This window comes from Canis aureus, chromosome Y, assembly GCF_053574225.1.
Source record: "Canis aureus isolate CA01 chromosome Y, VMU_Caureus_v.1.0, whole genome shotgun sequence".
Taxonomy (NCBI): Eukaryota; Metazoa; Chordata; class Mammalia; order Carnivora; family Canidae; genus Canis; species Canis aureus.
The window spans coordinates 1,128,729-1,151,070 of NC_135650.1; the positions used below are offsets into that span (position 1 = coordinate 1,128,729).

The following is a 22,342-nucleotide window of genomic DNA, read 5'->3' on the forward strand; positions in this document are numbered from 1 at the left end:
TGAGGCCAGCATCACCTTAATTCCAAAACCAGACCAAGACTCCACCAAAAAGGAGAATTATAGACCACTATCCCTGATGAACATGGATGCAAACATTCTCAACAAGATACTAACCAATAGAATCCAACAGTACATTAAGAAGATTATTCACCATGACCAAGTGGGATTTATCCCCAGTATGCAAGGCAGGTTTAGCATCAATGTGATAGATCATATCAACAAGAGAAAAACCAAGAGCCATTTGATCCTCTCAATCGACGCAAAGAAAGCTTTTGATAAAATACAGCATCTATTCCTGATCAAAACTCTTCAGAATGTAGGGATAGAAGGAACATTCATAAGCATCGTAAAAGCCATCTATGAAAAGCCCACAGCAAATATCATTGTCAACAGGAAACACTGAGACCCTTTCCCCTAATATCATGAACAAGACAAGGATGTCCACTCTCACCACTGCTATTCAACATAGTAGTAGAAGTCCTAGCCTCAGTAATCAGGCAACAAAAAGAAATCAAAGACATTCAAATTGGCAAAGAAGAAGTCATACTCTCCCTCTTTGCAGATCACATGATACTGTACATAGAAAACCCAAAGACTCCACCCCAAGATTGCTAGAACTCATACAGCAATTTGGCAGTGTGGCAGGATACAAAATCAATGCCAGAAGTCATTGGCATTTCTATACACAAACAAGGAGACTGAAGAAAGAGAAATTAAGGAGTCATTCCCATTGACAATTGAACCCAAAAGCATAAGATGCCTAGAAATAAAGCTAACCAAAGAGGTAAAGGAGCTATACCCTAAAAACTATAGAACACTTCTGAAAGAAATTGAGGAAGACACAAAGAGATGAAAAATCATCCTTGCTCATGGATTGGAAGATTAATATTGTGAAAATGTGAATGCTACCAAGGGCAATTTACACATTTAATGCAATCAAAATACTGTGGACTTTCTTCAGAGAGTTGGAACAAATCATCTTAGGATTTGTTTGGAATCAGAAAAGACCCCGAATAGCCAGGGAATGTTAAAAAAAAAGAAAAGCATAACTGGGGGCATCATAATGCCAGATTTCAGGTTGTACTGCAAAGCTGTGGTCTTCAAGACAGTGTGGTATTGGCCCAAAAACAGGCACATAGATCAATGGAACAGAATTGATAATACAGAAGTGGAACCCTGGAACACCTGCACCCCAATATTTATGGCAGGAATGTTCACAATAGCCAAACTGTGGAAGGAGCCTCGATATTCATCAAAAGATGAATGGATAAAGAAGATGTGGTATATGTATCCAATGGAATATTACTCAGCTATTAGAAATGACAAATACCCTCCATTGGCTTCAATGTGTATGGAATTGAAGGGTATTTTGCTGAGTGAATAAGTCAATAGGAGAGGGAGAAACATGTTCTGTTACCTTTAATTTGGGGAATATAAAAATAAAAGGAAAGGAAAAATGTGTGAAAATATCAGTGAAGGTGACAAAACATGAGAGACACGTAACTCTGGGAAACATACAAGGGCTAGTGGAAAGGGAAGTTGGTGGGGGTTTGGGGTGACTGGGTGATGGGCATGAGCAGGGAATTTGGTGGTTTGAGCACTGGGTGTTATGATAAATATGGCAAATTGAACTCCAATTTAAAGAATTAAAACACCTGGGGCCTCACGGGGCACACAACCCCCACTGAGCCCTGCACCAGGCAGGGGGCAGAGAAGTTCCCTCAAGTGCTAATACCTGAAAATCAGCACAACAAGCCCCTCCCCCTGAAGACCAGCTAGACGGACAAGTTCTAGGGGATGTCAATGGACTTAAAGTATACAGAATCAGAAGGCACTGCCCCGTGTTTGGTTTTTTGCTTTTTTGTTTTTTTCTTTTTGATTTCTGTTTGCTTCCCCCAACCTTTTTTTCTTTCTCGGTTTCTTCTCTTTTTCTTCATGTATTTTCCCATTTTTCTTTTTTCTTTTTCTCTTTTTTTCCTTCTTTTCTCCTCTCTTTTTCTCCTTTTCCCAATACAACTTGTTTTTCACCACCCTGCACTGAGCAAAATGACTAGAAGGAAAACCTCACCTCAAAAGAAAGAATCAGAAATAGGACCCATCTATTTGCTGTCTGCAAGAGACTCATTTTAGACATAAGGACACCTACAGCCTGAAAATAAAAGGTTGGAGAACCATTTACCATTCAAATGGTCCTCAAAAGAAAGCAGGGGTAGCCATCCTTATATCAGATCAACTAAAATTTACCCCGAAGATTGTAGTGAGAGATGAAGAGGGACACTATCTCATACTTAAAGGATCTATCCAGCAAGAGGACTTAACAATCCTCAATATATATGCTTCAAATGTGGGAGCTGCCAAATATATCCATCAATTAATAACCAAAGTTAAGACATACTTAGATAATAATACATGTATACTTGGTGACTTGAATCTAGTGTTTTCTACACTCGGTAGGTCTTCTAAACACAACATCTCCAAAGAAACAAGAGCTTTAAATGATACACTGGACCAGATGGATTTCACAGATATTTACAGAACTTTACATCCGAATGCAACTGAATACACATTCTTCTCAAGTGCACATGGAACTTCTCCAGAATAGACCACATACTGGGTCACAAATCTGGACTGAACCAATACCAAAAGATTCGGAAGTCCCCTGCATATTCTCAGATCATGGTGCCTTGAAATAAGAACTAAATCACACGAAGAAGTTTGGAAGGACTTCAAACACGTGGAGGTTAAGGACCGTCCTGCTAAAAGATGAAAGGGTAAACCAAAATATTAAGGAAGAATTAAAAAGATTCATGGAAACTAATGAGAATGAAGATACAACCGTTCAAAATCTTTGGGATGCAGAAAAACAGTCCTGAGGGGGAAATACATTGCAATACAAGCATCCATTCAAAAACTGGAAACTCAAATACAAAAGCTAACCTTGCACCTAAAGGAGCTAGAGAAAAGCCAGTAAATAGATCCTACACCCAGCAAAAGAAGACTCTTAATAAAGATTCGAGCAGAACCCAATGAAATTGAGAACAGAAGAACTGTGGAACAGATCAACAAAACCAGGAGTTGGTCCTTTGAAAGAATTAATAAGATACATAAAACATTAGCCAGCCTTATTAAAAAGAAGAGGGAGAAGATTCAAATTAATTAAATCATGAATGAGAAAGGAGAGATCACTACCAACACCAAACAAATACAAATGATTTTAAAACATATTATGAACAGCTATATACCAATAAACTAGGCAATCTAGAAGAAATGGACACATTCCTGGAAAGCCACAAACGACCAAAACTGGAACAGGAAGAAATAGAAAACCTGAACAGGCCAATAACCAGGGAGGAAATTGAAGCAGTCATCAAAATCCTCCCAAGACACAAAAGTCCAGGGCCAGATGGCTTCCCAGGGGAATTCTATCAAACGTTTAAAGAAGAAATCATACCTATACTACTAAAGCTGTTTGGAAAGATAGAAAGAGATGGAGTACTTCCCAATGCGTTCTATGAGGCCAGCATCACCTGAATTCCAAACCAGACAAAAACCCCACCAAAAAGGAGAATTATAGACCAATATTCCTGATGAACATGGATGCAAAAATTCTCAACAAGATACTAGCCAATAGGATCCAAAGGTACATTAAGAAGATTATTCACCATGACCAAGTATTCCCGGGACACAAGCCTGATTCAACACTCATAAAACAGTCAATGTGATTCATCCTATCAGCAAGAGAAAAACCAAGAACCATATGATCCTCTTATTAGATGCAAGAAGGCATTTGACAAACTACAGCATCCATTCCTGATCAAAACTCTTCAGAAAGTAGGGATAGAGGGAACATTCCTCAACATCTTAAAAGCCATCTACGGAAAGCCCACAGCAAATATCATTCTCAATGGGGAAGCACTGGGAACCTTTCCCCTAAGATCAGGAACAAGACAGGGATGTCCACTCTCACCATTGCTATTCAACAGAGTACTGGAAGTCCTAGCCTCAGCAATCAGACAACAAAAAGACATTAAAGGCATTCAAATTGGCAAAAAGGAAGTGAAACTCTCCCTCTTCGCCAATGACATGATACTCTACATAGAAAATCCAAAAGCCTCCACCCCAAGATTGCTATAACTCATACTGCAATTTGGCAGCATGGCAGGATACAAAATCATGTCCAGAAGTCAGTGGTCTTTCTATATATTAACAATGAGACTGAAGAAAGAGAAATTAAGGAGTCAATCCCATTTACAATTGCACCCAAAGCATAAGATACCTAGGAATATACCTAACCAAAGAGGTAAAGGAGCTATACCCTAAAAACTATAGAACACTTCTGAAAGAAATTGAGGAAGATACAAAGAGATGGAAAAATATTCCATGCTCATTGATTGGAAGAATTAATATTGTGCAAATGTCAATGTTACCTAGGGCAATTTACACGTTTAATGCAATCCTTATCAAAATACCATGGACTTTCTTCAGAGAGTTAAAACAAATTATTTGAAGATTTGTGTGGAATCACAAAAGACCCCGAATAGACAGGGTAATTTAAAAAAAAGAAAACCATATCTGGGGGCATCACAGTGCCAGATTTCAGGTTGTACTACAAAGCTGTGGTCATCAAGACAGTGTGGTACTAGCACAAAAACAGACACATAGATCAATGAAACAGAATAGAGAATTCCAAAGTCAACCCTCAACTTTATGGTCAACTAATATTTGATAAAGGAGGAAAGACTATCCACTGGAACAAAGACAGTCTCTTCAGTCAATGTTGCTGGGAAAATTGGACATCCACATGCAGAAGAATGAAACTGACCACTCTCTTTCACCATACACAAAGATAAACTCAAATGGATGAAAGGTCTAAATGGGAGACAAGAGTCCATCAAAATCCTAGGGAGAACACAGGCAACACCCTTTGTGAACTCGGCCACAGTACTTTTTGCAAGATACATCTACGAAGGCTAAAGAAACAACAGCAAAAATGAACTATTGGGAATTCATCAAGATAAGAAGCTTTTACACAGCAAAGTATACAGTCAACAAAACAAAAAGGCAACCTACAGAATGGGAGAAGATATTTGCAAATGACGTATCAGATAAAGGGCTAGTTTCCAATATCTATAAAGAACTTTTTTACCCAACACCAAAGAAACAAACAATCCAATCATGAAATGGGCAAAAACATGAACAGAAATCTCACAGAAGAAGACATAGACGTGGCCAACAGGCACATGAGAAAATGCTCTGCATCACTCCTCATCAGGGAAATACAAATCAAAACCACCATGAGACACCACCTCACACCAGTGAGAATGGGGAAAATTAACAAGGCAGGAAACCACAAATGTTGGAGAGGATGCAGAGAAAAGGGAACCCTCTTACACTTGTGGGAATGTGAACTGGTGCAGCCACTCTGGAAAACTGTGTGGAGGTTCCTCAAAGAGTTGAAAATAGACCTGCCCTATGACCCAGCAATTGCACTGTTGGGGATTTACCCCAAAGATTCAGATGCAATGAAACTCCGGGACACCTGCACCCTGATGTTTCTAGCAGCAATGTCCACAATAGCCAAACTGTGGAAGGAGCCTCGGTGTCCATCGAAAGTTGAATGGATAAAGAAGATATGGTTTATGTATACAATGGAATATTCCTCAGCCATTAGAAATGACAAATACCCACCATTTGCTTCAACTTGGATGGAACTGGAGGGTATTTTGCTGAGTGAAATGAGTCAATCGGAGAAGGACAAACATTATATGTTCTCATTCATTTGGGGAATATAAATATTAGTGAAAGGGATTTGAAGGGAAGGGAGAAGAAATGTGTGGGAAATATCAGAAAGGGAGAGAGAACATAAAGACTCCTAACTCTGGGAAACAAACTAGGGGTGGTGGAAGGGGAGGGAGGTGGGGGGTGGGTGTGAGTGGGTGACGGGCACTGAGGGGGACACTTGACGGGATGAGCACTGGATTTTATTCTGTATGTTGGTAAATAGAACACCAATAAAAAATTAATAAGAAAAAAAAGAATCTATACTATATGAAAGTAGTCTTTAAACTGTCAAAGTGATAAGGATTTCTAAAGATCAGAGCAAGGATAGATAAAAGCCTCCTTTGATGGGCACTAAGGAGGGTACTTAATGGGATAAGCACTGGATGTTATAGTATACATTGGCAAATCGAATTTCAATAATATATATAGATGATATAGGTATAGATATAGATGTAAATTAAAAAATAAAAGTCTCCTTTACTTTGGATATGACAATAAGAACATGATAAACAGAATTAGGTGAAAATATGAAGATATATGATTGGGTCAGATATAAATTTCTGAAAAAAAACAATAAAGTGAGGTAGTCATTGATGATAGTATGATAGATCTCATAACAGGAAAAGAAAGATGATGATCACAATGTAACAGATTTCAGTATAGCAATATAGAGAAATCATTAAATATGACTACCAAAAAAATAAATACTTAACTTAAAATTCTACCATTACATTTGTAAGACTCTGGTAATAAAGAAATTTTGTTAAAAGAATTAAAATTTGAGTGTTATGCTAACCCTGTTCCTCTTTCTATTCTGATGATGTGATCAGATCATTCTACTTCTATGGATGGTACAATAATTAAGTAAATTATTATAATCATGTTAACTACAGCAGCAGAAAGAAATATTATGAAAGTTAAATAATACACCAAATATGAAATATCTTTGGAAATCATGAGGTTAATGATTCCTATTATTTTGTTGGTATAAAAACTCATGAATTTCTCTGAAAAAAAAAAACTCTCCCCTTCCTTTTCTAATTGCATTATTCTTTTCTCTTCCTTTTTTTTCATACCTCCCTCGCTACCATTTTTGGGAGCCTTACTCTGAGGCTGTGGCAGAGAGATGAACTGTGGCCGAATAGAAGCAGGAGTGGGAGTAAAAGCCGAGATGTTCGTAGAAGTGGAGACTGAAAGGGAGATGGAAGCAGAAGTAGTCATGGCCCCTTGCTGGGACCATGGTGCATGGCTGGGCCGTGTAACTCCCTGAAGCCAAAAAAGGAAAGGGCTCACTTGACTGAAGACGTAGGGCTTTGTGCAATGTTCATCGAAGTGACTCAAAATTCCCACCTGTACCCATGTATCCTTTTGATGTAGATGGCATACCAGAGGTGCCCCTAAGTCACCCTGCAAGACAGAAGGAGCAAAATGTCCATGTACATTTTAAAGGAGGATAGGAAGCAATTTTTGGTGTTGAAGAAGTAACTTCTGCTTTCCACACCCCTCAACTGTATCACCTTACAGCCAGCCTCCCCCATAGCTTTCTTGGCTTCCACACAGAAAGTGAATTCATTCAGCTTGGGCCAAAACTGGGCACATGTGCTGACTTGCAGTATACTTAGGTGCCTTTTTTGCAGAATCCCAGGACTTCCTAATGAAAAAATGGAGAATAGAGAGGATTTTAGATTTACCCTAGGTACAAGGGAGAGATATGACTGAAGAAAAAAATAACTAATCTTTTATTACATGAAAGGATATTACTCTTTCCAAATAAATCATTCTTATGCCATTTCTGTAATTATTGTACATTACTCACCTCTCATGAGGGACCAACTGGGTAGCCAGCAGTCATAAAGCTGTATACTTTTCTCTTGCTCCACATTCTCCTTCAGGCAGATAGGAAGCACCAATGGTTGAAAGTGTAGTGGCTGCTTCAGGAAGATTAGCCCAGGGCCTAGAGGTCCCTTGGGACCTAGGTAGGGCATGGCACGGTGAATGCCTACAGTTTGAGCTTGAGCAGGCTCTTGAAGATCAACAAGCCCCACTTGGACCAGGGCTAGTGCTTCTGAGTTTTTTCTGGGAGGGAAAATTTATCAAGCGTTTTACTATTAAATATTTCACTTTGAAATAAACCTCTGGTGTTTAATATGAATCCACTAAATCCCTTCACTTTTTGTGTATTATTAGGAACGCTATGCATAATATCTTTGGGAATGAGGAGGTAAAAGTTACAATCCAAACCATTTCTTTGTTTAAAATTCCTAACTTAAATTATTTGGCATGCTAATATTTAGTGTTTAACACCTAGTGAAAAACATTTTGAAAGTTAGGAGTTGAAATAATCCCACTTAACAAAATGTAAGTAACTTTGTGGACAGTTATTGCCTTTCCGTGGGCCTTGTTTTGTTTGTTCTATGTCAAAAGAAGAAATAAAACTATACTCAAAAGAATATTTTTCAGATACTTATAATTCTACAGATTTATATATTTAAGGGTCAACATGATTGGAGACAGAAAATGGAAAACTGTAATTCTAATGTAGGTTACTATTAAATTTCCATCATTTTATTATAGGTAAACTTATTCAAAAATTGGTTATCTTTATAGATCTATTGATTTGGGTCCTAAAATTATCCCTGAAAAACAGGTAGAGTACTAATTTAGAGATTCTTGAGGATATGATGAGAAATAAGAGATGCTTTCTCTTTAGTTAAGAAAATGTATGTGATTACTGCAAGAATATATACTAAATTTGATTTCTAACAAAGAATATGTGCTTCTTTAAAGAACCTTGAAATGAATTACTCAGACTTACATGAAATTTGCACATCTAGCTGTGGTAAGGATCCACTGTTCATTCAGTATAGAGCCAGCACAGAAATGGGAGAAAGAGAGTTGCACAGAAACCATCCAGGGAAATTCACCCACTTCTGCTTCCCAACAGTTTGGACAGTGGGGAGCAAGGCCAGGTCGTAATCCACACTCTGTAGAAGGAATCCATGTTTCCAATAGGTTGAAGTTAGTATTACTACCTCCTTTACTTGATCATTTTGATTTCCTATTTTTAGATTTTACAAAAGTGCTTGTTTATTTTCAACTTTAGGAAAATGCTTGGGGAAAAAAAGGAAAATGCTTGGAACTATATAATTTTAACCCTATAGAGTTGGCTATGGGAACAGAAATTGTCTGCATACACTCTGAAAATACTATATTCATTACTCAAATAGGAAAAATAAGCAGTTTCTAAGTACTACACATATTTTTATAACATGCTCTGAAAGAAACTATATTTATAAAACAAACTGTTTCTAGCAAAAATTAATCTTCTCTCAATAAGTACACACCTTAATATCTTGTTATTTTTGTTCCCCCTTCCCTGATCTAAATGTTTTGAATATTATCCTGCCCAAGTATGAGTAAAAGACTTCTGACTTAATCAAAAACTCTTGTTTTAGGCTCTAACAAAGACCTTGCTCCCAAGGATAACTCAAATAGATGACTACACTGAACTCACCTGTGGTTTCATGAGAAATAACAGCTGTCTTGAAGAGCCAGAAATCCTGGATAGTCTCTTTCCAGATCACACCCAGGTGACACTCAGCCAAAGAAATATTGAGTTCTGAATAGTTGGTATGATCTTGTTCAGGCTGATTAGACTTGGTTCCAGATTGAAATCCAGGCATCAGAGAAGTCTCTTTTGTTATAAATGTGGCTGGAGAAGCAAGCAGATATGAAAAAGTATGAGAAATAATGGTCTCTTCAGTAAATTTTAGGGAAGACAGTTCCTTGTCAGAGCTGTCAGAAGAGGAGTCTAAGGGCAAGAGAATAGAAGAGAAGACTCCTGGAGAAAGAATGGAGCAAGAAGGGAAAGTACAATATAAAGGGAATATGCAAGAAGAAATGACCAAACATGAGTGGGACAATGCACATGGGGATGAGAGCGAGCAAGGAACAAGAAAGGAAAACGATGGAGAGATGGGGTAAAGAGAAGTAGATGGTACATCAGGGCTTCCATTTGTTTTGATAACTTGTAATTTATTGCCAAAGTTCGGGTAATCAAGTCTTTCAGGAATCCATGTACTCAGAAGTTTAAGAAAGGAAATGTTTGTGAGCTCACTCAATTGGAAAGAATTAATTTCATCTTGGCTTTCTGTTGTTGCTATCTCAGTTGAGAAACCTATAAAATAATGATCTGGGGAAAGAATTATTTCTATTGGTAAAAAAGGTATATGTTTAGACCAGGAATTGAAATCACTAGTTAAGAAAGTTGCTCCATCTGGCTCAATTTCAGAAGGAACAAATGATATAATGCTATCATGCCAGACAAATGTTATCTCTACTTCAGTATGGATCCATGTTCTGACTTTGTTAGGCTCATCTATAGCAAAGGATGCAATAAAATCAGTTTCAGAGTGGGCCCAGGATCTGACTGTTTTGGTTTCAGGATTGATCCAAGGGTGAACCACACCAACTTCAGGCTGCAACCTGAAGCTAAATATCTGATCTTCTGAATTGGTCCATGGTGTGACTTTATTTATTTGAATGTGCAACCAAGATATAAGTGTATCAGCTTCTAGCTTCATCCAGGGTCTGACTATTTGAGTAGGTTCAGGGTAGGTTCAGGGTTGATTTGCAGTACCTCTTTGCTGAATCCAATCCTGAACTATGCCTATGTCAGCATGACCCCAGGAACTGACAGACTGGGAGTCAGATTTAATCCAGGGTCTAGTTGTATCACTTTGAGTCTGTAACCAAGATGTAATTGTATCAATTTCAGGTAAGGTTGGAGGTTTTACTACTTGATTTTCTGTGGGGGTCCAAATTTGGATTACTTCAGTTTCAAGTTGAGTCCATGGTCTAATTGTATTAGTTTCAGGTTGATTCCAAGGTTGTATTGAATCTATTTGAATTTGCAACCAAGGTCTTATTACTGTATCAGCTTTTGTCTGGGTCAAAGGGTATATTTCTACATTTTCAGACTGAATCCATGATTTAATTGCAGCAGTTTCAAACTGAATCCAGGGTTGCAGTGTACTGATTTCAAGCTTGGTCCTGGATATGAATGTACTAGTTTTATACTGAGTCCAAGAGCTGGTTATGTCACTTTGGGTCCAGAAAGATGTCATTTGAGATTCAAGCTGGGACCAAGGCCCAACTGCATCATTTTTATTCATGGACCAAAATGTACCTATAAGTCCTTCAGTCCTGGTAAAGACTGCCTGAAACTCAGGCTGGGTCCAGGATGTGACTGTACTACTTTTAGACTGAGTCCAGAGGTTGAAAATGCTAGCTTCAATCTGAATCCATGGTCGCAAAGCATTACCTTCAGAAAGGGTCCAGGTTCTTACTTTGTCCCTTTCAGATTTATTCCTGGGGTGAAATATACCAGTTTCAGTTGGAATCCATGATATGACTGTAGAATTTTCATGTTGGGCCAAGGGCTTCATACTAGCTTCATACTGTGCCAAAGTGCTCACTCTTTGAGATTCTGAATGGGTCCAATTTCTTAATGTTTCTGTTTCCATTTTAAACCAATTTCTATTAATATCAGCTTCAGGTAGGGGCACAAATCTGGCTGCTTGAGGCAAAGGCACTATCCATGATGCCACTGTTTCAAATTTAGGCAAAGACCATGTATTGACACTATTAATTCCAGGGTATATTGACAGAAGAGATGCTATATTTTTTACTTGGATCAAGGATTGAGTATCACTTTGAGGATGCAATGATATACTAAATATATGAGCTTCAGGCAGTATCAAAGTTTCCTTAGATTCATATTTTGGCATTGTCCAAAATGTGACTGTGTCAGTTACACTTGATATATAAGATATATAAGAATTTACTGCTTGATATTCTGTCTGAGTATCTGTCCAGGATGTAAGTGTGGAAACTTCAGATTTTGTCCAAGTTTTAATTACTGAATATTTGTTCTGAGTCCATATTCCCACTGAGGAAGCCTTAGTCTCTGTCAAAGGATTTAGGAGAGAGGCATCCAGGGTCCATGGTGTTAAGGTAAAAACAACTGTCACTATCCAGGGATTTATTGCTGGAGGTATAGGTTGGGTCCATGGCATAACTCTGGATGCATCAATTTCTGACCAGGGATTTACTGTTAGAGGTGCAGGTAGGGTCCATGGCATGAATCTGGATGCATAAGCCTCTGACCAGGGATTTATTGTTAGAGGTGTAGGTTGGGTCCATGGCATGAATCTGGATGTACCAGTTTCTCTCCAAGGATTTACTGCAAGAAGTAAAGGATAAGTCCATGGTGTGACTCTGGATACATCAGGATCTGTCCAGGGATTTACTCCTATAAGTAAAGGTTTAATCCATGGTGTGACTCTAGATGCATCAGCCTCTGTCCAAGGATTTACTACTGGAGGTAAAGGTTGGGTCCATGGAGTGAATCTGGAACCAATAGTCTCTGTCCAGGGACTTACTGCTAGAGGTAAAGGTTGGGTCCATGGCATGACTCTGGATGCATCAGCTTCTGTCCATGTATTTGCTACAGGAAGTAGAGGTTGGGTCCATTGCATAACTCTAGATCCATTGGGATCTGTCCAGGGATTTACTGCTGGAGGTACAGGTTGGGTCCTTGGTGTGAATCTGGATGCATCAGTCTCTCTCCAGAGATTTACTGCTAGAAATAAAGGTTGAGTCCATGCCATGACTCTGGATGCATCAGTCTCCAACCAGTGATTTGCTGGTAGAGGTACAAGTTGGGTCCATGGCATGAATCTGGAACCAGTAGCCTCTGTCCAGGGATTAACTGCTGGAGATACAGTTTGGGTCCATGGATTGAATCTGGAAGCAACAGCATCTGTCCAGGGATTAACTGCTGAAGGCACATCTTGGGACCATGGAATGATTCTAGATACATTCATATATGTCCAGGTGTTTACTGCTGGAGGTACAGGTTGGGTCCATGGCGTGAATCTGGATGCATCAGCCTCTGACCAGGGATTTACTGTTAGAGGTACAAGCTGGGTCCATGGCATGAATCTGGATGCATCAGCCTCTGACCAGGGATTTACTGTTGGATGTACTGGTTGGGTCCATGGCACGAATCTGGAACCAACAGCTTCTATCCAGGGATTTACTAAGGTAGGTACAGGTTGAATCCATGACATGAATCTAGATATATCAGTATCTGTCCAGGCATTTACTGCTGAAGGCACAAGTTGGGTCAGTGACATGAATCTGGAACCAATGGCCTCTGTCCAGGGATTTACTGCTAGAGTTACACCTTGATTCCATGGAGTGATTCTGGATGCAGCACCCTCTGTCCAAGGATTTACTGTTGGAGGTACAGGTTGGGACCATGGTGGGACCCTAGATGCACCAACTTCTGTCCAGAAATTTACTGCTTGAGGTATAGGTTGAGTCCATGGCATGAATCTGGAACTAACAGCCTCTGTCCAGGGATTTCCTGCAGGAGGTATAACTTGGGTCCATGATATGACTCTGGATGCATCAGCCTCTGTCCAGGGATTTACTGCTGGAGGTACCAATTGGGCCCATGGCATGCCTCTGGATGAATCAGCCTCTGTCCAGGGATTTATTGTTGGAGGTACAGCTTGGGTCCATGGCATGACTCTGGATACATCAGCCTCTGACCAAGAATTTACTAGTGGAGGTACAATTTGGTTCCATATGAATCTGAATGCATCAGTCTCTGTCCAGGGAATTACTCCTGGATGTACAGATTGGGTCCATGGCATGACTCTGGAAGTAACATCCTCTGCCCAAGGATTTACTGCTGAAGATATACCTTGTGTCCATGGTATGACTTTGGAAGCAATAGGCTCTGCCCAGGGATTTACTCCTAGAGTTACAGCTTGGTTCAATGGTGTGATTCTGGATGCATCAGTGTCTGTCCAAGGATATCCTGTGGCTGGTACAGCTTGGGTCCATGGAGTGACTCTGGAAGTGCCAGCATCTATCCAGGGATTTCCTGCTGGAGGTACAGTTTGGGTCCTTGGCATGAATCTGGAACCGACAGCCTCTGACCAAGGATTTACTATTGGAGCTACAGGTTCAGTCCATGGTGTGATTCTGGAAGTGACAGACTCTGTCCAGGGATTTACCACTGGAGGTACAGCTTGGTTCCATGGCATCAATCTGGAACTGAAATCCTCTTTCCAGAGATTTACTGCTGGAGTTACAGGATGAGTCCATGGCATGAATCTGGAACCAGAAACATTTGTCAAGAGATTCACAGCCAGAGGTACAGATAAGGTCCGTGGCAAGACTCTGGATGCATCAGCCTCTGTCCAGGGAGTTACTGCTGGAGTTACTGGTTGGGTCCATGGCATGAATCTGGAACCAACAGCCTCTGTCCAGGGATTTACTGTTGGAGATGCTGTTTGAGTCCATGATATGAATCTGGAACCCACCGCCTCTGTCCAGAGATTTAGAGTTAGAAGTACAGCTTGGGTCCATGCTGGAACTCTGGATACATCAGCCTCTGACCAGTGATTTACTACTGGAAGGACAGCCTGGGTCCATGGCATGAATCTGGAACCAACAGCCTCTGTCCAGGGATTTACTGCTGGAGGTACAGGTGGATTCCATGGCATGACTCTGGATGCATAAATATCTGTCCAGGGATTTACTGTTGGAGGTTCAGACTGGGTCCATGGCATGACCTTGGATGCATCAGCCTCTGTCCAGGGATTTATTGCTGGAAATACAGCTCTGGTCCATGGCGGGACTCTGGGAGGTACAGCTTCTGCCCAGGGAATTACTGCTGGAGGTACAGGTTGGGTCCATGGCATGCCTGTTGAAGTTATGGTCTCTGTCCAGGGATTTACTGCTAAAGGTACAATTTGGGTCCATGGTGAGACTCTGAAAGTGACAGCCTCTGTCCATGGAGTTAATGCTGAAGGTATATATTGGGTCAATGGCATGAATCTGGAACCAACAGCCTGATTTCCTGCTGGATGTAAAGCTTTGGTCCATGGCATGACTCTGGATACATCATCCTCTGTCCAGGGATTTCCAGCTGGAAGTACGGGTTGACTCCCTGTTATGACTTTGGATACAACAGCCTCTGTCCAGGTATTTACTGGTGGAGTTATAGCTTGTGTCCATGGTGAAACTCTGGAAGTTACAGCCTCTGTCTGGGGTTTTACTGCTGGAAGTACAGGTTGGTTCCATAGCATGTCTCTTGAACTGACAGCCTCTGTCCATGGATTTACTGCTAGAGGTACAACATGCATCCATGCTGGGACTCTGGATGCATCAGCCTCTGTCCAGGGATTTCCTTCCAGAAAGACAGCTTGGGTCCATGGCAGGACTCTGGATGCATTTACCTCTGCCCAGGGATTTACTCCTGGAGGTACAGCTTGGGTCCATGGCATGAATCTGGATGTATCAGCCTCTGTCCAGGGATTTACTGCTGTAATTAGAGATTGAATCCATGTCATGAATCTGGAACCAACAACCTCTGTCCCTGGATTTACTGCTGGAATTACAGGTTGAGTCCATGTCATGAATCTGGAACTAATAGCCTCTGCCCAGGAATTTACTGCTGGAGGTATATCTTGGGTCCATTGCATGAATCTAGAACCAACAGTCTCTGTCCAGGGATTTCCTGCTGGAGGTACAGCTTGGGTCCATGTCATTAATCTGGAACCAACAATCTCTGTCCCTGGATTTATTGCTGGAATTACAGGTTGAGTCCATGTCATGAATCTGGAACCAACAACCTCTGTCCCTGGATTTACTGCTGGAGGTATATCTTGGGTCCATTGCATGAATCTAGAACCAACAGTCTCTGTCCAGGGATTTCCTGCTGGAGGTACAGCTTGGGTCCATGGCATGAATCTGGAGCCAACAGCCTCTGTCCAGGAATTTACTGCTAGAGGTACAGTTGGAATCCATGCCATGAATCTGGAACTGACAGCCTCTGTCCAGGGATTTACCGATGGAGATACATCCTGTGTCCATGGTATAGCTCTGGATGCATTAGTTTCTGTCCACAGATTTCCTGCTGGAGGTACAGCTTGAGTCCATGGCATGAATCTGGAACTGACAGTCTCTGTCCGGGGATTTACTGTTGGAGCTACTGCTTGGGTCCATGGTGTGATTCTGGATGCATAAACCTCTGTCCATGGATTTACTACTGGAGGTAGAGACTGGGTCCATGGCAGTACTCTGGATACATCAGCCTCTGTCCAGGTTGTTACTGCCGGAGTTGCAGTTTGGGTCCATGATGGGAGTCTGGTTGCATCAACTTCCATCCAGGGGTTTACTGCTGGAGATACAGACTGAGTCTGTGTTGTGACTCTGGAAGCAATAATCTCTGACCAGGGATTTACAGCAAGATCCTGAACCTTCATTAATGGTGTGACTGTGTCACTCTCAAATTGTGTCCATGGTTTAACCACTACAGATTGTAATTGGGTCAATGGTGAGGGTATTTCAAAATCAGACCAAGGATTTATTGCTGAATTTTTGGCTTGGGCCCAAAATATATTTGAGGAATCTAATATAGGTGTCCAAAGTTTTGCTCTTGAATATTCATCCAGGGTCAAAAGTGTGACTGTATCTGCAACAGACTTTGTCCAGGGATTTAATGCTAGATTTTCATTCTGAGTCCACAGGATAATTGTTTCAGCTACAGCCTGTGTCATTGGGGTTATTGTTGGGTGTTCAGCTTGTATCCATGGCATGACTATGGAAGCAACAGGCTCTATCCATGGATTTACTGCTGGAGATTCAGTCTGAGTCAACAATGTAACTATACTAGCCTCGGGCTCAATTGATGGTTTTAGGGCTGGAGATTTGTACTCTGTCAAGAAATGTACTCTTGGTAATTCAGACTGTGTCCATGGATTTACTGCTGGAAATTGAATGGTATTTACTGATGGAGATTCAGTCTGTGTCCATTTTGTTATTGTATCAGGTATAGGCTGCGTCCAGTGATTTATAGCTAGAGATTCAGTCCATAGTGGTACTATGGAAGCTAGAGGTTCTGTCCAGGGAATTAAGGGTGGAGATTCAGACCGAGTCCACTTTTTTACTGTACTTACATCAGTGTCCAATTTGGACCCTGGCACTGTCCAAAATTTTACTTCAGAAAATTGAGATTTAGTAACTATATCAGATATCATCTCTATCCACGGTTTCATATTTGGAAAAAATCCCATTTTCCATGGTATGACAGTTTCAGAAACAGCCTCTGCCCAGGTGTTTTCTTCTGAAGATTGATTCTGGGTCCATTGTGTGCCTGTGTTATTTTCATGCTGTGTCCAGGGATTTACTACAAGAGATTCAGCCTGGATCCACAGTGTGACCGTGACATTTTCAGGCTGTGTCCAGAGATATGCTGCAGGAGATTTAGCCTGGGTCCATGTTGTGATTGTGTCACTTTCAGTCTGTGCCTGTGGATTTACTGCTGGAGACTCAGCCTGAGACCATGATGTAAATGTGTCAGCTTCTGACTGTATCCATGGATTTAATGCTGGATATCTACCCTGGGTCTGCCATGTGACCAGATTAGTCTTGTGCTGGATCCAGGGATTTATTGTAGCAGATTCATCCTGAGTAAATGCTGTGACTGTGTCACTTTCAAAATGTGTTCTGGGATTCACTGTGAGAGATTCATCCTGGGTCCACAGTGTGACTATATCAACTGTAGTCTGTGACCAGAGATTTATGATATCAGAATTTGCCTGGGTCCAGAGTGTGACAGCACCAATTTCTTCATCAAGATTCATTGGTGTTACTGTGTCACCTATAGCATCTGTCCAGAGATTTACTGCTGGGGACTCACCACTATTCCATGGTGTGACTGTGACAGCTACAGATTGTGTCCAAGGAATTACTTTTAGAGATTCACCCTGAGTCCATTGTGTTTCAGTTTCAGAATGTGTCCAGGGTTGTACTAAAGGTGATTCAGCTTGGTTCCATAGTATGATTGTTTCAAATATACCCTGAGTCACAGACTTTATTGCTAGAGATTCAGCCTGAGTCAGTGGTGTGATTATGAAAGCTAAAGCCTCCATCCAGGTTTTCACTGGTGAAGATTGATCTTGTGTCAACAGTGTTACAAGTAAAGCTCTAGCATCTATCCAGGGATTTATTGTTGTAGATTCAGCCTGATTCCAAGGTATTACTGTGGTAGATACAGCTTCTGTCAATGGATTTAGTGCTGGTGATTCTGTCTGGGTCCTTGTTGCAACAGTTGAAGCTACTGTCTCTGTCCAGGGTTTTAATACTAGAGTTTCAGTCTGAGACCACAGTGTGACATCAACAAAAGGGTCTGTCCAGGTCTCTACTGCAGGAAATTCTTCATTAGTAAATGATGTGACTGTATCTGAAACATCTTGTGTCCACTGAGTTACTGCTGGAGGTTCACCCTGTGTCCACTGTATTACACTATCAGATACAGGCTCTGTCCAGGAGTTTAATTGTGTAGAATCAGCCAGGGTCCACAGTATGTCTACATCAGCTATAGATTGTGTCTGAGGATTTACTGCTGGAGATTCAGCCTCAGCCCACTGTATAACACTATCAGGTACAGTCTCTGTCCAGGGATTTATTGCTGGAGAGTCAGCCTCCACCCCCTGTGTAACACTATTGGATACAGTGTCTCTCCAGGGACTTACTTCTGTAGATTCAGTCAGAGTCCATGGTGGAACTATGTCAGCTGTAGGTTGTTTCCACAAATTTACTCCTGGAGTTTCTTCCTGGGTCCAAATTGTGACTGTGTCAGTCTCAAATTGTACACAGGGGTTTACTTCTAGATTTCCTTTTTTGGTCCATGTTGAGACACCATAAATTTCATACTGTCTCCAGGAATTTTCTACTAAAGATTCTGTCAAAGTCCATGTCGTAAGTGTATGAGTTTCAGACTTTTTCCACAGATGTAATGATGGAGACACATCCTGAGTACACAGCGTGAGTGTATCACCTACAGGCTGTGTCCAAAAATTTGCATCTAGAGATTTAGCTTGGGTCCCCTGTGTGCCTGTCCCAGCTACAGCATCTATCCAAGGATTTACTGTTGGAGATTCAGCCTGAGGCCACAGTAGGACTCTGTTAGTTTCAGGTTGTATCCAGGGATTTACTTCTGGAGACTCAGCCTGCATCAGTGGTATGACTGTATCACTCTCAGACTGTCTCCAGGGGATTGCTTCTGGAGATTCACCTTGTATCCATGGTATGACTATATCACTTTCAGACTGTGTCCAAGGGTTTACTTCTGGAGATTCACCCTGTATCCATGGTATGACTGTTTCACTTTCAGACTGTGTCCAGGGGTTTACTTCTGGAGAGTCACCCTGTATCCATAGTATGACTGTATCATTTTCAGGCTGTGTCCAGGGGTTTACTTCTGGGAATTCAGGCTGCATCCATGGTGTATCATCTACAATTTTCACCCAAGGAAGTACTTCTGAAGGTTCACCCTGGGCCCATTGTGTGACTGTATCAGCCACAGACTTTGTCCAAGGATTTATTTCTAGGGACTCATCCTGGGTCCAGAATACATCTGTATCATTATCAGACTGTATCCAGGGATTCATTGCTGGAGATTCAGCTTGTGTCCACATAGCTGTGTCAGCTGTAATTTTTGTTGAGGAATTTATTTCTGAAGATTTGCCCTGGGTCCACTGTGTGATTAAATCATCTTCGGTCTGTGTCCAGAGATTTGCAGCTAGCAGTTTAGGCTGAGTCCACTGTGTGACTGTATGAGACAAAGGATGTACCAAGAGCTTTTGTCCTGAAAATTTGGCCTTTTCCCATGTTGTGACAGTATCAGCTAACATCTCTGTCCAATGATTTATTGCTGGACCTTCTCCTTGGGTTGAGAGTATAACTGTTTCAGTTTCAGACTGTGCCCAGGTATTAACTTCTGGAGTCTCAGCCTGTGGCCATGCCCATGGTGTTGATGTATCAGCTCCATTTTGTGCCCTGGGATTTATTATACCCATATCTGGCTGAATCCAAGGTCTTGTGTCTGATTGAGACTGGGTCCAGAATCTAACTTTATAACCTTCAAGCTCATCCCAGGGCCTGACAGCATAAATGTCATGTTGTATCCAAGCTCTGAGCTTATCTGCCACAGGTTGGCTCCAGGGCCTGACTATTTCTGTTTTAGATTGTATCCGATGGTGGATTGTTTGGGTTACTGGCTCTGTCCACATTGTGGTTGTCTCCACTTGAGTCTGGAACCAATGTCTGACATTGTCAGCCTCAGATTTAGTCCAGAGTCTAGCTATATCACCTTCAGATTGAGTCCAGGAGTGGGATGTTTGAATTTCTGTCTCACTCCAAGGTTTGAATGTATGTATTTGATTGATAGATCTGACTCTATCAGTTTCAAGCTCAGACCAGGAAATGGTTGTTTGAAATTCAGGTTGGCTCCAAGTTCTGATTGTATTGGTTTGTATTTGCAACCAAAGTCTAGCTGCATCAGCTTCCGGCCCTGTCCAGGGTGTAACTGTATTAATTTTAGACCGTGTCCAGATTCTGAATGTTGATGCTTCAGGCTTCATCCCTTGCTGGATACTGTCAGCTTCAGACTGAGTCCATGGTCTCACTATGGCGACTTCAGGCTGAGTCCAAGGGTAACGTGTTTGAGAATCTTGCTGGGATCTTGCTCTTATTTGATTAGACCTAGTCCTTAACCATGATATGGCTGTATCAGCTTTAGGTTTGTTCCAAAATCTGACTGTTTTAATTTCAGTGTGGATAATGGATCTAATTATATATGCTTCTGACTGAGTTTGAAGTTTGTCTTTACTATTTTCAGTCTGGGCTCGAGGTCTGAGTATTTGAAACTTATGCTGAATCCAGGGTCTGATTCTTTCAGTTTTAGTCTGTATCCATGGTCTACTTATATTCACTTTCAGCTGAGTCAGTGATTTTTTTGCTTGAGTGTCTGGCTGGGTCCAGGTTTGGACTATGTTAGCTCCAGGCTGAGTCCAGGGTCTGACTGTATCAGCTTTAGACTCAATGAAAGGCTCAATTATATTTGTAATAGTACGTATCAAAAACCAGGTTGCAGCTGCAGTTTGAATATGGGGTTTAACCATAATAGATTCACGCTTACTCAGTGGAGTTATTTTCTCTATTTGACTCGAGGGTTTGATCAGACTGCTCTTATATTGTGCCCAAGACTTAATAGTGTTGCTTGTAGATGGAACCCAAGTAAAAGGCATATTAAGTGCTAAAGAAGTCCACAATTGAGCTGACTTAGAGTCAGGGAGAATCCAGTATTTATTAGTCTTTTCTGTAAGTTCTTGGAATCCATCCATATTTAAGACTGAGTGAAACCATGGTTCAAAGGTAAGAGTTACTGTAGGATACTGAGAGACATCGGCATTTAGTGTGGAATGCTTCCAGAATTCATTTTTACTAACTCTTAAAGGGACCCATGCATGCAAATTAAAAGTTACTGGTTTAAAAGTAGTGTGAATTCTATTAACTACATGGTGTATTTGGCTTCCAATATTCTCTTCACTAGATTGCATCTGCTTCAGTGTTCCTGTTTTATCAGGTGTAGAGTGTGTCCCAGGTGCAATGTCAGAGGTAATTTCTAGTCTGGTTCTAGCTAGAAGTTGGTCATGGAAAGGCAACTTACTAGACTGAACTTGAGACTGTACAATATTAATCCCAGAAAGAAGTTGGGATCCATGTATGCCACTTGGAAACAAAACCCAGGGTATAGCAGAATTAACTAATGTTAGAGTGTGAATCCCAATTATAACAGCTAAAGGATTAACCCAGTTTACTGAATTGGTTATAGTTTGGTATTGATATTTCATTGTATCTTTCTGAGGAAGGTCCCAGGGTATAAATTTATCAGATGTTGGAGACTTTGGGGGTCCAGAAAGTACCAAAGTTTCAGAAGTACCAGCTATTGGGGTATTCCAGGGCTCAGATATATAAGAAGGATCCTGTTGTTTGATAAGAGGAGAGGTCCAAGATAGTATCAGTCTTGTTGAGGAGAGCTGACTAGTTTGCAGGTATAACTGTGTACTGCCAGGAAAAGCCTCTCTATTATTTGAATTAGAAAATACTGGAGGAGGATTCCGGCGCTGTCTATTTAGTGGGAAAGTACCTAATCTTCTTTTCCATGACTGTATAGAAAATCCATGGGAAGTCAAAATGGCAGTGCCCCTTTTCAGGCTAAGCCTGTCTTGTGGAACATGTTCTACCCCAGGAGTAAAACTGCAGGGTGGGGGAAAAATAGGATCCAATGGCTTCTGGGTTGCCTTGATAAGCCATCTCATCCAAGATAGATATGGGGCTGTCTTGATGACAAAAATAGGGTCATAACAGGCCATTGAGGACTCACTGACCAGGCCTACCAATTCCCAGTGGTTGCCAAAAAGGCAGAGAACAGGACTACCCTGCTGTACCTAAATGAGGAAAAAAAGATAAGTCATATATATATATATGACAAACAGGCAGATAGAGAGATAAACATATGTATTACACACATCTTAGGATATATATAACATAGATTATGTGTAAATATATACTAATTATAAAATATATGGTATATATATAATACTTGTATATTATATACATAATGTTATGTGTA

At 40.9% G+C, this 22,342-nt stretch overlaps 1 protein-coding gene across 4 annotated transcripts in view; it reads right to left on the reverse strand.

Annotated features, from left to right (window-relative positions):
- LOC144309396 (serine protease 53-like) overlaps window positions 1–22,342 on the reverse strand; it is a 43,287-nt gene that overhangs the window by 16,525 nt on the left and 4,420 nt on the right. For 2 of the 4 annotated variants that reach the window (XM_077890470.1, XM_077890468.1), the window contains exons 5-10: window positions 10,421–22,157; window positions 9,296–9,493; window positions 8,597–8,765; window positions 7,598–7,857; window positions 7,299–7,432; window positions 6,888–7,188 (exon numbers count right to left, since the gene is read on the reverse strand). In XM_077890470.1, the coding sequence (XP_077746596.1) occupies window positions 6,888–7,188; window positions 7,299–7,432; window positions 7,598–7,857; window positions 8,597–8,765; window positions 9,296–9,493; window positions 10,421–22,157 (12,799 nt within the window). The remainder of the gene's footprint in view (window positions 1–6,887; window positions 7,189–7,298; window positions 7,433–7,597; window positions 7,858–8,596; window positions 8,766–9,295; window positions 9,494–10,420; window positions 22,158–22,342) is intronic. The other 2 variants (XM_077890469.1, XM_077890471.1) reach the window with 2 other exon arrangements.